The sequence below is a fragment of the Polypterus senegalus genome, chromosome 10 (assembly GCF_016835505.1).
Source record: "Polypterus senegalus isolate Bchr_013 chromosome 10, ASM1683550v1, whole genome shotgun sequence".
In the NCBI taxonomy this organism is placed as follows: Eukaryota; Metazoa; Chordata; class Cladistia; order Polypteriformes; family Polypteridae; genus Polypterus; species Polypterus senegalus.
In genome coordinates this window covers 12119103-12132814 of record NC_053163.1, presented here as the reverse complement: position 1 = coordinate 12132814, position 13712 = coordinate 12119103, and the positions used below count along the sequence as shown (strand labels likewise).

The 13712-nt window shown below is 39.8% G+C and overlaps 1 protein-coding gene across 1 annotated transcript; it reads right to left on the bottom strand.

The window, feature by feature from the left end:
• Positions 1-279: 279 nt before the first annotated feature.
• Positions 280-7913, bottom strand: LOC120536381 (serine/threonine-protein kinase pim-2-like). The gene is made up of 8 exons (XM_039764705.1): positions 7848-7913; positions 5170-5236; positions 4406-4516; positions 4196-4296; positions 4041-4091; positions 3588-3966; positions 471-647; positions 280-371 (listed from the first exon to the last, which is right to left on the bottom strand). The coding sequence occupies exons 1-8, from the start codon at positions 7911-7913 to the stop codon at positions 280-282; spliced, it is 1044 nt and encodes a 347-aa protein (XP_039620639.1).
• Positions 7914-13712: the final 5799 nt, after the last annotated feature.

The window sequence follows — 13712 nt, the reverse complement described above, 5'->3', positions numbered from 1 at the left end:
TCTACACCTTCATTGCACAACTTACCTTCTAATTTTTTGTTATTGCAAGTCATTTCATTTTGAAGCACTTATGTTGAACTTCATCCACAGCTACACGCTTCTTTTGTGACTATTTATATTTGGTTTGATTTTCAGGAAATTCCCTTCTTTTCCACATGGAGCTTTTCTGGGATTGAAATAACAACACATGATAAGATTATTCACCTTCATTTTCACAAACCAGAAAAAAAGCTACCTTTTAGAAGTCACCAGCTTGACAAAAAAGAATGATTTCTGCTCTCAAATCATCCAGGAATGTTTCGTAATGTCCTGTAGGGAAGGTCGGTCCTTGGGGCCATGTGACAAACAGCGCCTAATAAGATCACGGCATGCTGGCCCATAAAAAACAAGGAGTGGTGTGACATAATGGTCAGTTTTTTTAGCTAAGTTTATTGGTAATGGAGTAATCATTTCATTTTTTCCTCACTCACCTCTGGAGACTTTTCGAGGGAACGTGACTTTGCCTTTGATGGTTTCTTCTCTTGTCTCAAAGGGTAAGAACCCACAAACAAGAGCATAGAGGACCACACCAAGAGACCAGACAGTAGCAGGCACAGCAAGGTATCTTTGCTCAATAAAGCACTCAGGAGGAGCATATTCAAGTGTTCCTGGTGTAAAGAAGAGGGTTCCATATTTTTATTTGTATATAATAATTAAAAACTAAGAAAATCACTAATGTCAGTCAACCTTCGCTGCCAGTCTCATAAAAATAACAGTACACTAATGACACTTTACTGGGTTGTGTAGTTCCTCATAGAACAATTGCTTGAAAAAGAACCATTTAATTCAGGAAAGGGTTCTTTGCATATAAGTTGGTTCTTTATATTCTACACTAGCCATCCCCCATGGCTCCGCCCAAGTAGTAGTGAAATGGGACAGTGAGGAGGGTCCTGCCCGGCTCCCCACTCCTGATGTCACGCTTCCCCCTCCCCTCGGCCTGCAGCCTGTGTTTCGGTTTAGCGCAAATATATTGTTCCTGCAAGCAAACTATGATTCTTAGCATGATGACAGAAGTCACAAAATCATCCGGAATTTTCAAGCAAATTCTAGAAAAAAACCTGATCTCAGTCTGTTAAGTAGTTCTCTCGTTCGCTAGCTAAGTGGAGGTAAGGATCTCTCTAAGGCTGGAGCATGAGTGAGGAGGGTCCTGCCCCCTTCACTCGGCCTTCTGTGTCTCTCTTGGATTCGCTCAAATAAATCTGTACCGCAAGCGAATTATGATACTTAGTGCAATGAGAGAGGTCGCAAAATCAACTGGAATACTCAAGCAAGTTATAGAAGAAAACAAGATCTAAATCCATTAAGTAGTTCTCCCGTGAATAGTGGACAGACATGCATATGTACAGACAGACATTGGATTTTATACATATATATATATTAGGTAAACCTGTTCAACTGCTCATATGCTAAATTTATATTACTGTATTAGACATATAGATATTATTATTCATCCATCCATCCATCCATCCATTATCCAACCCACTATATCCTAACTACAGGATCACGGGGGTCTGCTGGAGCCAATCCCAACCAACACAGGGCGTAAGGCAGGAAACAAACCATGGGCAGGGCGCCAGCCCACCGCTGGATATTATTATTACTTTCTACAATTTTTTCCTAAAGCTGGATGTCCAGTACAAGAATTGCATGTTGTACTATCTGAGACAGCCTTGTGTTTGATATAGTTTATTTCTTTTATATTTATGTTTTATATTTTCCCTATTACAAATTTAGGCTTGTGTGTATGAAATTTGGCACATATTGTTAAATGTCCTCTCAGTAAAGGTTGTATTCTGACTTTTTGTATATACTAGGGGGCTTTGCTCCCTGCTTGCTTCACTCGCTATTTCTAATTCTATTTCATAGCATCCCCATATACATTAACACATATTTTTTTTAAGAAACTAGACTTAATCATAACCTAATTTTTTTTTTGGAATTAGAAACATCCACACAACCAAAGGCGATTCTACAACAACCTAAAGCAGAAGGTGGCACGGCACTACCTTACTTTCAATTTTATTAGTGGGTGGCAAGTATACGAGCTGTAAAAACCTGGTCATTGATACAAATTGATGAACACACAAAAGCTTGGTCCACAATAGAAATAAAAGCCTGCAGTACTTCTTGATATTCCTTTATTTATACCCCAGCAAACACAAATTATTGTCAATGTACTAACAACCCAATTGTCCTTCATTCACTGAGAATATGGAACCCATTGTAGGAAGCACTTCAAGATAGAGAAGCTTTTATCTGTTGCACCTCTACATGATAACCACCTTTATTCACCCTCTCATATTTACAGTTTTTAATGTTTGGAAAATGTATGGGATTCAATCATTTATAGAATTGTGTATAGATAATGTATTTGTATCCTTTGAACAATTACACTTCAAATTTAACTTCCCATCAACACAATTTGTCCACTACTTTCAAAAACGGTGCTAAACGGAATCTGCCAAATTTTCCTCACCTCCCACCTAGTTTTATACCAGACGAAATATCGACTGGTCTTGAAGACTTGGACAGCATTTCTATAACGTATAAAAACATTTGAAAGTCCCTTCCTTTCAAAGATCCCAAAGCACAGAGGGAAAAGGATTTCTATGTTAATTAACGTTATCAGATTTTAATTCTTACTTTGTCTTTTTTCTCTTTCTTCACCATGTAAAGCACTTCAAGCTACATTATTTGTATGAAAATGTTCTACATAAATAAATGTTGTTGTTGTTGTTCTAACCCAGCATTTCAGAAAAGGAGTGGAAGGCAGCTATTCACTCAAGCTCCATATGCACAAAGCATACAATTATTCAACTTAAACTCTTGTATCAACCACATCTCTCTCGTTTAAAATTGTCCAAAATGTTAATAGGGCAAAATCCAACCTGCAAACATTGCAATCGATCTCTAGCCTCACTGTTCCACATGTTTTGGGTGTTCACCAAATTTAACATCATTCTGGGTCAAAATCTTTAAATGCCTTTCAGATAGCCTTGGCATTCCAATCCCTCCTAATCTACTAACAGCTGTGTTTGGTGGGCTACCAGAGGGGCTTAATGTGGAGAAGGACAAATAAACTGTCCTTCTTTTATTTTTAAACCTGGCAGGATCTAATCAATAACATTTTAGAATAAGTGTTTATATTGGGGAAAAGGATTCTCTTCCCTCTTTTCTACTCTTACAGATTTTCTCTGACCATTGGCCTTCCTCTCTTTCTCTTGGTTGGGGGTTGAGTTTAGTTTTGTTATGCTTGACTTGATTGTATGGACTGTTACTTGTTTTAATGAAATTAATTAAGAAAATAATGAAACTAGCAACCAATTCATATGACTATAAATGGTATAGTTCTATGGTGAGGTGTGGTTCTGATTGTGTTTTATTTATCTTAGATCTTTACCCATAGCATATATGAAGATTGTATAACAGCACTGCTCTCCAGACTGCTCTCCAGTGTTTGTTATTTAATATTTAGCGGGGTGTTCTTTGTGACAGTGTAGTTCATTTCTTTAAGATGAAGGAAATTCCACATGGTGGTCAAGACTTACCCCTATAGCTGTTGTATTCGCCCTCCTGAAGTTGAGCGCCACAGCCAAAGTCAATGAGTTTGATTTGGCAAGTGTGGAGCTGGATCAGGATATTGTTCATCTTTACGTCTCTGTGGAATACACCTCTAGAGTGACAGTGCTTCACGGCTTCCACAATCTGACGGAAAATGTGCTGCACCAGGGGCTCCTCCAGGTATTCCTCGCTCTCAAAGACAAAATCGCGCAGATCCATACAGGGCTCGGGCCGCTCGAGGATCAGCAACACATCATAGGGATCCATACACCAGTCCAGGAGTTGAATCACAAGCGAAGATGATGGAGATCTGCCCGCCATTTTCATAAGTGCCACCTCCAGTGGGATCAACTGCTGCTCACCAGGCTGTGCCACAAAGTAACATTTTAGTGCAAAAACACATAAAGGTTTGAGTGGATTAAAGGGTTGTAATTACATACCATTTGGATCCAATCTGCAACTGAGTCTCTGGTCATGATTTTAATGGCCACCTAAATTATCAAAAAAAAAATGATGTCATTCCTGGGGACTGAGACAGGGACTATTTTAAATCATTTTCTTGCTGTACGAAGCATTAACGTTATACAGTCCTTACCGGAACACCATTTAGTTTCTTTCTCGCAGCATACACCTCTCCAAAGGCTCCTTTTCCTAGCAGCGACTCAACATCGTAATCTTCCAAGTAGGCTATCCAATCTGAAAAACAGAAGCTCTTATAGCATAAGAATTGATGCACTTGACATGCCACAGATAGCTGCTGAGTAAAACCGAGGAGGAAATCAGTGAATTGTGTTTCATTCGTTACCCTTGGCATCGTCAGACTCTGAAACTGATCGAGAGGATGTGCTGCATGCTCCAGAACGCGCTCCAGATGAGGAGAGATCATCACGCCGCCTATTGTTCCTGCTGGCTTCCTCTGGAATGCGAAAGAAATTACTTTGCTCACAAAACAAAATGATTAAGAACAGCGGCGTATCCAGTTATAATATTTCTTTATTCTATTTTCCTTTCCTCCGGGGTACATCTCATTATCATAGGAGCACAAATACTCCTTCAGTTCCCAGGCATGTTTGCTACCATGTGAATTTCCCCTTGGGATTAATAAAGTATCTATCTATCTATCTATCTATCTATCTATCTATCTATCTATCTATCTATCTATCCTGCCTACTACACTAAAATTCATATCTATCTATCTATCTATCTATCTATCTATCTATCTATCTATCTATCTATCTATCTATCTATCTGTCTTGCCTACTACACTAAAATTCATATCTATCTATCTATCTATCTATCTATCTATCTATCTATCTATCTATCTATCTATCTATCTATCTATCTATCTATCCTGCCTACTACACTAAAATTCATATCTATCTATCTATCTATCTATCTACCATACAAATAGTCCTCATTATTCTTGAGGAATTCCTAAAACTTCTTACTTGTAAAATTCTAACACTAATGTTTCAAATCGGTGACTTTGTGCTTTGTAAAAGCATCTAATAAACAGCATTTCTTTTCCGAAAGGCTGTATGACCCACTGAAATTTCAGACATAAATTACCTGAGTCGACATCAGAGCTGCTAGAGTCAAACTCCTCAAGATGTTTCAGTGTTGTGCCATGTCCTTCCTGAGGTCAGAAAACAAAAAAAAAAAAAAAACATGGTGGACGATCTTTATTTACATATTTTATATACACAAAAAAGGAGTTTGCATGTTCTCCCCGTGTCTGCGTGGGTTTCCTCCGGGCGCTCCGATTTCCTCCCACAATCCAAAGACATGCAGGTTAGGTGGATTGGCGGTTCTAAATTGGCCCTAGTGTGTGCTTGGTGTGTGGGTGTGTGTCCTGTGGTGGGTTGGCACCCTGCCCAGGATTGGTTCCTGCCTTGTGCCCTGTGTTGGCTGGGATTGGCTCCAGCAGACCCCCGTGACCCTGTATTCGGATTCAGCGGGTTAGAAAATGGATGGATGGATATACACAAAAAATATTTCAATCAAATAATTATATGGATATGATGCAGACTGGGTAAACATTCATTTTTAATCTTTTGGCAGATTATACATTAGTTTACTCTGTGATCTGACAAAGTGCTCTATTATTTTAAAGATATACATATTTGAATAGCATTATTTTAAAGATTAAAAATGAAAATTTAGTGCCTTGCCTAAAACTGTCCAAAATGTTTCCAGGGCAAGAAACAACCTGCGAATGCTGCAATCAAGGCCCAGCCTCACTGGGCCACATGTTTTTGGCCAGAAACAAATTAACATCATTTTGGACCAAAATTTTGCTAAACTGGAAGAATCCTAACTCTCCTCTTTTAAGTCAGTGGGAAAACGATGTTTTATACTATTTGAAATTGGAAAAAAATCAAATATTCAGTTAGAGGATCTGTACAGAATTTTTCAAAACCTGGCAGGAACTAATCAACAATATTTTAGAATAAGCTCTTAATGCACCGAGGAAGCAATTATCTCTGCATTTCTTTTTCTTCTCCATTCATCTCTATTGCCCTATCAATCTCATCAATTTAGGTATGTTTACAAGCCTTAAGTTTTACTCTGTTGGCCAAGCTCTCTCTCTCAGGGTTGGGGGGCGACTTGTTTTCAATCCTATTTTTTGTAAAAATTGATCTATTTGTATGGAATGATTACAATAAAATGTAAATAAAATTTAAAAATGAAAATTTGGTCAATTTAGGCTGAAGCCACCTGTCAACAAGGCTCGATAAGTATGACATATTACTTGCACACAGTTATTGTTAAAGTGGCAATGTGTAAGTTTAAGGTCTTAATTAAATGGTACCACATCTGATTATAGTGCAGAGCTCATATACTGTGGGGAAAATGGGAAATCTAAACCAAAAATTTCATATGAATATTCTACTGTGTGGTAACTCCAAGTTAGACAATTTGAAGATAATTATATTATCACAACACAGCAAGTCCTCACAGATCAATCAGAAATGGGACTTTTGTGGATGTGACACTGATCTTCTACCTCATTTCTCTATAAGAAAGGAAATTAGTGAGCAGTCAAGCAAAATGACTCCTTTAATTGGCTAACTAAAAAGATTACAATATGCAAGTTTTTGAGGCAACTCTGGCAACCTTGCGTATTATAATCTTTTTAGTTAGCCAATAAAAACTCTCATTTTGCTTGACTTCTCATTACGTCCATAATGGCTTAACACTCCTGAACGTAAATACAAAATAGATCAGTCAGAAATTGGATTTTTATGGCTGTGACACTAATCTTCTACCTCATTTTTCTATATAAATTGAACTAATAATCAAGGCAATCAGAAATTGGACATTTGTGGATGTGACACTAACCTCCCACCCATTATTTTATGTAAAATTAAAAACCAAGTCACTCAAAAGTGGGATTGTTTTGGTTGCATTGTATATGTGATACATGCTAAATGTCAGTCAGTCAGTCATTATCCATCCTACTACATCCTAACACAGGGTCACGGGGGTCTAAATGTGTTTTGTTTTTTTCACAAAAAATAAATCTCATCTTGTAGTTGCTTTCTATGCCAACTGAACAGCAAATGAATATTAAAGTCACACGTCTCTTGTAAATCTAACCAGAAACTGATACGAATTACAATTAAATAAACAATTAATTAAAAAAGTTGGAAGACAAACCGCCGCCAGTGGAAATTCTAAAAACTACCAGAGTAAGTAAATTCGGCCCAAGTGTCCAAGGCGTAGCTGTTAAATTTTTATCCACTTTTGTCTGAAGTCTCTACAAGTAAGTTTTTAGCACGCACACATTAAACCAGTAAAGTCCTATTTGTAAGTGACAAGTGAAACGAGGTATATAAGACAAAGACCAACACAATGTTTATAATCATTTCATCCAATCCAGATACCAAAAACGGTATATTTATTATGGCTCTAACCAATCATATTTCAAATCGCTTGAGGGGTACTTCTTAAATTTATAGTGTTTTTGCGCGCACACACACATATAGCGCACTACTTGTGTGCAACGAGTGGGGTGTAAGCTATTGCTAACACTTTGTAACCTGTTCTATCTAACTGTGAACCATATTGTTGTATTTTTGCAGAATCTTTCATAAAGCGTTAAGGAGATGTTAGGTCAGGATAATTCCTTGCCTCTCAGTGAACATATGCAGCCTCGTTTTTTGTGGAACGAAAGCGAATCTACATGCCAGGCTTGAACGTATTTTCCTGCCCAGTTTCATTCGCATGTCAGGTTGACTCCTTACCTTATCTTTCGCATCAGTCTTAATCTTTTTGATTTTTCTTGTTCTTGTCTTACGGTAACCACCCATTTTTCAACAACTAAATATTGTTAAAAATACAGATTGTTTAATTATTTTTTTATGTGGCTTTATTTAGCTATTGAGGTGCAGGTTGCAGCAATGCAAGCCTCCTAAAGCTCCTCTCTTGTCGGTATGCAGAACAAGACTGACTTAGAACATCAAGTGCACGGAGTTTAATAGACGCAATTAACGTTGCTAGGCAGTGACGTCACCGTCCACTGTTCCGTGAGGTTTCCCGCCTGCCTGTTCTTTCAGAAAGCTTAAGGTCCACAGCAGTGACCTCCAGTGATTGTTAGACATTACTGTACTTTTATTTTTTCCTTTGAAACAGATAGTTTAGTGATGAAAAACGTTTGGAACTACAAATACCGATCTACCTGTCTATTCATTTCAGTCCATTGTGTTATCTAAATAGCTCGCCTGTTAACGTGCCACTTTTCCTTTAACAGTGCCACGCACTCGGCCCGACCCGTTTACAATCGTTGTTGAACACAACGTCTTAATTGAATTTACATTTAGTTGCTTGGCAGGCGATTTTATCCAAAGCGTCTTACAAAGGAGGAGAACATAATCGAGTAACATTAGGCTAAGGCTGTTTTTTTTTTCAGAAAGCATAGTAGGATAGGTAACAAAAGTTGATTGGCACAAGTCAGTCAGTCAGTCATTATCCATCCATCCATTATCCAACCCGCTATACAGTATCCTACCTACAGGGTCACGGGGGTCTGCTGGAGCCAATCATAAGCCAACACAGGGCGCAAGGCAGGACACAAACTCAGGGCGGGGCGCCAGCCGACCGCAGTTTGGGACCAGTGAAAAGATGTATATAGCTAATAAATTTACGATTATAGATTAACAATCCTTAAAGCAATCAAACTTAATGTAACAACAAATCATCCAACAAAATGAAGGTTCTCAAAGGGTTTTTTTTTTTCCAATAAATTAGTCATTCAAAGTCAAAGCGAACTTTATTGACATCTAAACCGTACACAAGTACAGTATACAGATAGACGAAATTGCGAAGCTCAGGTTCTACAATGTAACAATATAAAGCGCAAATAAAAAAAAATAAATTAGAATTAAAATTAAAATTAAGATTTAAAATTAAAATAAAAACACAAACAAGACAAAGACATTGTGCAAAGACAAGACAAAGAAGTAGCAGCAATATTAACATGTAGTAAGCAATATGAACATTGATGCAGTGTATGGTATTATGCAATCTAGATACATAAATATAGTCAATAAATATGTAATATAATAAATAAATAACAGATGACACAGAAATTATCAGTGGATGATAATAGTGGTTTCCCACTGCGCCACCGTACCGCCCCAGAAGGACATCAGGAATGTCAAAATCCTTAACGGTCAGTATGAGATTTTCAGTTCTTTTCTCCATGCACACTCGTCTTTGCAGGAAAGTGGCTTGCATGTATAAAAGTTATGTTTTTAGAGGTGATTGAGGCTGTGTGGAAGAACCCAGGGGAAAGCATGGTGTTAAGGAGTCTGACAGCTTAGGGGTAAAAACTCTCTTGCAGCCTGGCAGATTGGGCTCTGATGCTGCAGTATCTACTCTTGGATGGCAGAAGTGTGAAAAGTCCATGTGAGGGGTGTAAGGGGTCTGCAGGACTTGCGGACACTGCGTTTGTAAAATATGTCCTGTAGTGAAGGGAGAGGCACCCCAATACGGCAGAGCACTTTAAAAAACTGCTAAAAACTCATTATTTTAACATGGCTTTCTCATGGCTTCATTTTAGTTTAAACCTAATACTCTGTATATGTATTTAATTATCAATATCATTCCTGGTGGCTCTGTAATCTGTACTAACCCTTCTTTCTCTTCTGTTCTTTTTCCGCTTTTCTGTGGTGGCGATCTGCACCCCCAACACCTGATCAAAGCACCGTGATGTGTGATATGGACGCTATATAGCGCCCGACCCGACACAGATGCACACTGAGGCACGTGTAAAACACTAAGAACTTTTATTTTTCTTCACCTGTTGGGCACGTTTTCCCTGTGAACCCCACAGGCAAAACACAGTCCCAAAAGCACTTTAAGGCAACATAAAACACTTTTCTGGCACCACACTCCTTCCGTCTAACTGCGTGCTCCACCTCCTGACTCTGGCCACTGAGTGGTGGTGGCTGACCCCTTTTATAGCCCACCCGGAAGTGTTCCAGGTGCTTGACCACCTGGTCCCATTTGCTCTTCCAGGTGGGGCTAAAGTTTTGTCCAGCCAGGCTGTGGAATCCACACAGCATCCCCTAGCAGCCACCCCAGCTCCCAACCAGGCTGTGGAGGACTCCATCTCCCATGGAGCCATGGAGCCCTGTGGGAGGTTGGGGAATCACTGTTGGCCAGGGAGGCTGCCACCAAGCATCCCGGAGGAGGTATTGAGCTGCCCATGGTTGCTCCCCCGGAACATATGCAGCATAGATGTCCTGGCCGGGCAAGGGACCTGGCCGCCCGTCACAAAGGTCAGAAGTCCACTTGACTGTCATCATCAAGTTCTTCCATGAGAACCCTGAATACAATGAGGACTGAGGTCATTTATGTTAGATAGAATACCTAGAGTTGGCTGGGTGGTCTCGTGGCCTAGGAACCCCTGCAGATTTTATTTTTTTTCTCCAGCCGTCTGTTGTTTCTTTGTTTTTTCTGTCCTCCCTGGCCATCGGACCTTACTTTTATTTTATGTTAATTAGTGTTCCCTAATTCTATTTCCTTATTTATTTTCTTTTTTCTCTTTCTTCATTATGTAAAGGACTTTGAGCTGCACTATTTGTATGAAAATATGCTATATAAATAAATTTTTTTGTTGTTGTTGTTGAAAAGAGTCTGGATTGAGACTTGGTACCACACAGAGACTGCATCACCAGGCGCTATTCCCTGGCACACCTGAGTGGGCGAGAAGGAGCAGAGCACCTCACCTATACACCCATCATCTCCGTATACACAGGTGCTGACCTACTGACTACTCTGTAGGCAAGCATCAGGGATCTGAAGTTAATATGTGGTGCTACAGGGAGCCAATGTAGTGACCTGAAGAGAGGAGTGACATATGGCCATCTTGGCTGGTTAAGTATAAGATGGGCCACTGCGTTTGGTACCACATGCAGCAGCTTGATAGCACATGAGGGTACTCCTGCCAGGAGTCAGGTGCAGTAGTCCAGATGGGACAAGATCAAACCCTGGACCAGAAGCTGTAGTGTATATTTCACCACATAAGGTCTTATCTTGCAGATGTTCTTCAGCCTGAACCAGCATGAATGAAAAACAGTAGAAATGTGGTCAGAAAATGATAGCTCAATCAACACCCCAAAGTTGCGTATTGACTTGGCAGGTGTTAGTGATGGTGAGCCAAGCTGTACAAAGATGGAGAGTCAAACAGACTAGCTGGCCAGGCTCACAAGAAGCACAGTTTTTGCCATGTTGAGAAGTAGATGGTGGTCCTTCATTTAGGTTGAGATACCAGTAAGACATGCAGGGTCTCTAATATCGTGTTGTGCTTAGGAAGGAACAACAGGTACAGCTACGAATCATCAGCATAGCACTGATAGAACTAATGGGAATGATGGAGCCCAGTGAGGTGGTGTACAGAGAGAAATGTTGAGGACCCAGCACTGATCCTTGGGGCAACCCCATGCATGTCTTGACAATTTGCCTTGCCAGAAAACACTATAGGATCTGCCCAAGATGTAGGACTCAAACTCTCTAAGAGCAGTCCCAATGATGCCAAGGTCAGACAGGGTAGCAAGAAGTATGTCATGGTTGACCATGTCAAAGGCAGAGGAGAGATCTACAGTAGAAGGATCGGGACCGATGGCATGTGGGCAGGTCTAGCAAAATCATAGATGGTTGTCAGTAGAGCTGTCTCAGTCGAGTGATACCTCTTGAAGCCAGACTGGCTAGCATCGAGCAATTCATTCTGTACAGTTAACTATATGGAAACTCCACGCAGAGATACAATAACATCATCCAATGTCATCTGAACCACTCAGCGTATTTTATTCTTTTCGTGAGTGATTTTATATATGTTATTATTTCTTTTCTTACACTCAGTGGGCAAATTCTTAGTCACCATATGCCAATACCAAGTAGGACCTCCTGTTGCTCTCCAAACAGCCTTAGTTCTTCACGACATGGATTCTACAAGATGTTGGAGACATTCCTTTGAGAGTCTGGTCCATGAAGATACGATCGCATCACACAGTTTCTGCAGATTCACCACATCCCAAATGTGATGTATTCATTGTCTTCAGATCTGGAAAACCAGTCTGTTTTGTGACATGGAGCTTATCATGCAGGAAGTACATGTAGAAGATGGTCACCAACAATACTCAAATAGGCTGAGACATTCAGCTGATGATTGATCAATATTAACATGTCTAACATGTGCAAGTAGACATTCTTCACATCATCACACCACCTGCATTGGCATTGACACAAAGCAGGTTATGTGCCTAGATTCTTGCTGATGGCACCAAATTGTGACTTTACCATGTGTGTGTTTCTCAGAAGAAAATAAGATCCATCAGACCAGGCTACTCTTTATCCACTCTTGAGCTGTCCAGTTTTGGTGAGCCTGTGCCCACTACAGCCTCAGCTTTCATTTATTGGCTGACAGGAGTGGAACCCAACATGGCCTTCTCCTATTGCAGCCAATCCACATCAAAGTGTGACATATTTGTGCAGTTGTACAGATTGGTGGGTTTTCAAGTTAATGAAGACTTTCAGCTTGAACCAGTCTGGCCATTCTCCTCTGACCTCTCTTATCAACAACAAGGTGTTTCAAATCAAAGAACCGCTTTTTGTTTTTCATACCATGTATGTACTAAACAGACATATTCTGTGTCACCTTCACCATCCTCTGCAGTGCTTTCCATTTCTGAACCAAGCAGGGGCTGTAGGATGTTATGCAGTCAGTGATGATGGTCTTCATTGTGCACCTGAAAATATAACTGAGAACAAACAGTTTGTCCTCAGACATCTAAGAAATGAATGTCCCAGTTGAGTCTTTTTGACAAAAGACACAATGTGCTGTGCCCCACTTCAGCTAACCATGGTCACTTCAAGAAATTGAAAGCAGCTCACCCTCTCCACAACACCCCCTCCAATATACAGTAGATGTCATTGTGGTTTGCCTTCTGCTTTCTTAAGTGTAGGACCAGTTCCTTCATTAAGAGTAAAATTGTGGCCCTGGCATTACTGAGTTAGCAGGTAGACTTGTTCTACACAATAGGTTTCATTACTGTTGTTGATCAAGGCCTATGATGGTCTTGTAATCTCAAGTTTAATGATGGTGTTGGAGCTTGAAGGTAAACATGGAATACAGAAGGGGGCTCATTACTCTATCTAACTTGTGAAGTAACTGTGTTGAGGGTCAGCATGGAAGATGAGATTCTGCCCATTCACATATGCTGATGACTGCTGGTTGGGAAATCCAAAATACAGTTACAGAGTCTACCCTGGCAACATTAGCCATAGGGTGCCAGTTTCACTCAATACAAATGATACTTGGAATGCACTGGCATTTATAAACTATCTCAAATGGTTTGACTTCACATTCACAGCTTTTTAACCCTAATTTATGTGACATAACTGTCTTGCATTTTATTTTCTTCACAACATCAGGTTGCTTCTAAGAGATAACATTTAATGTCCATGGATTTCCAAATATTAGTAATTCATTATTTGTGGTCCTTTATCCTTTAGTATATGACTCCTGTAGCCAGAAGAGGGAGCTCATGAATAATTCTGCAACTCATCTTGCAACTTGATTTACTCCTTCCCTTGCAACTGCTACA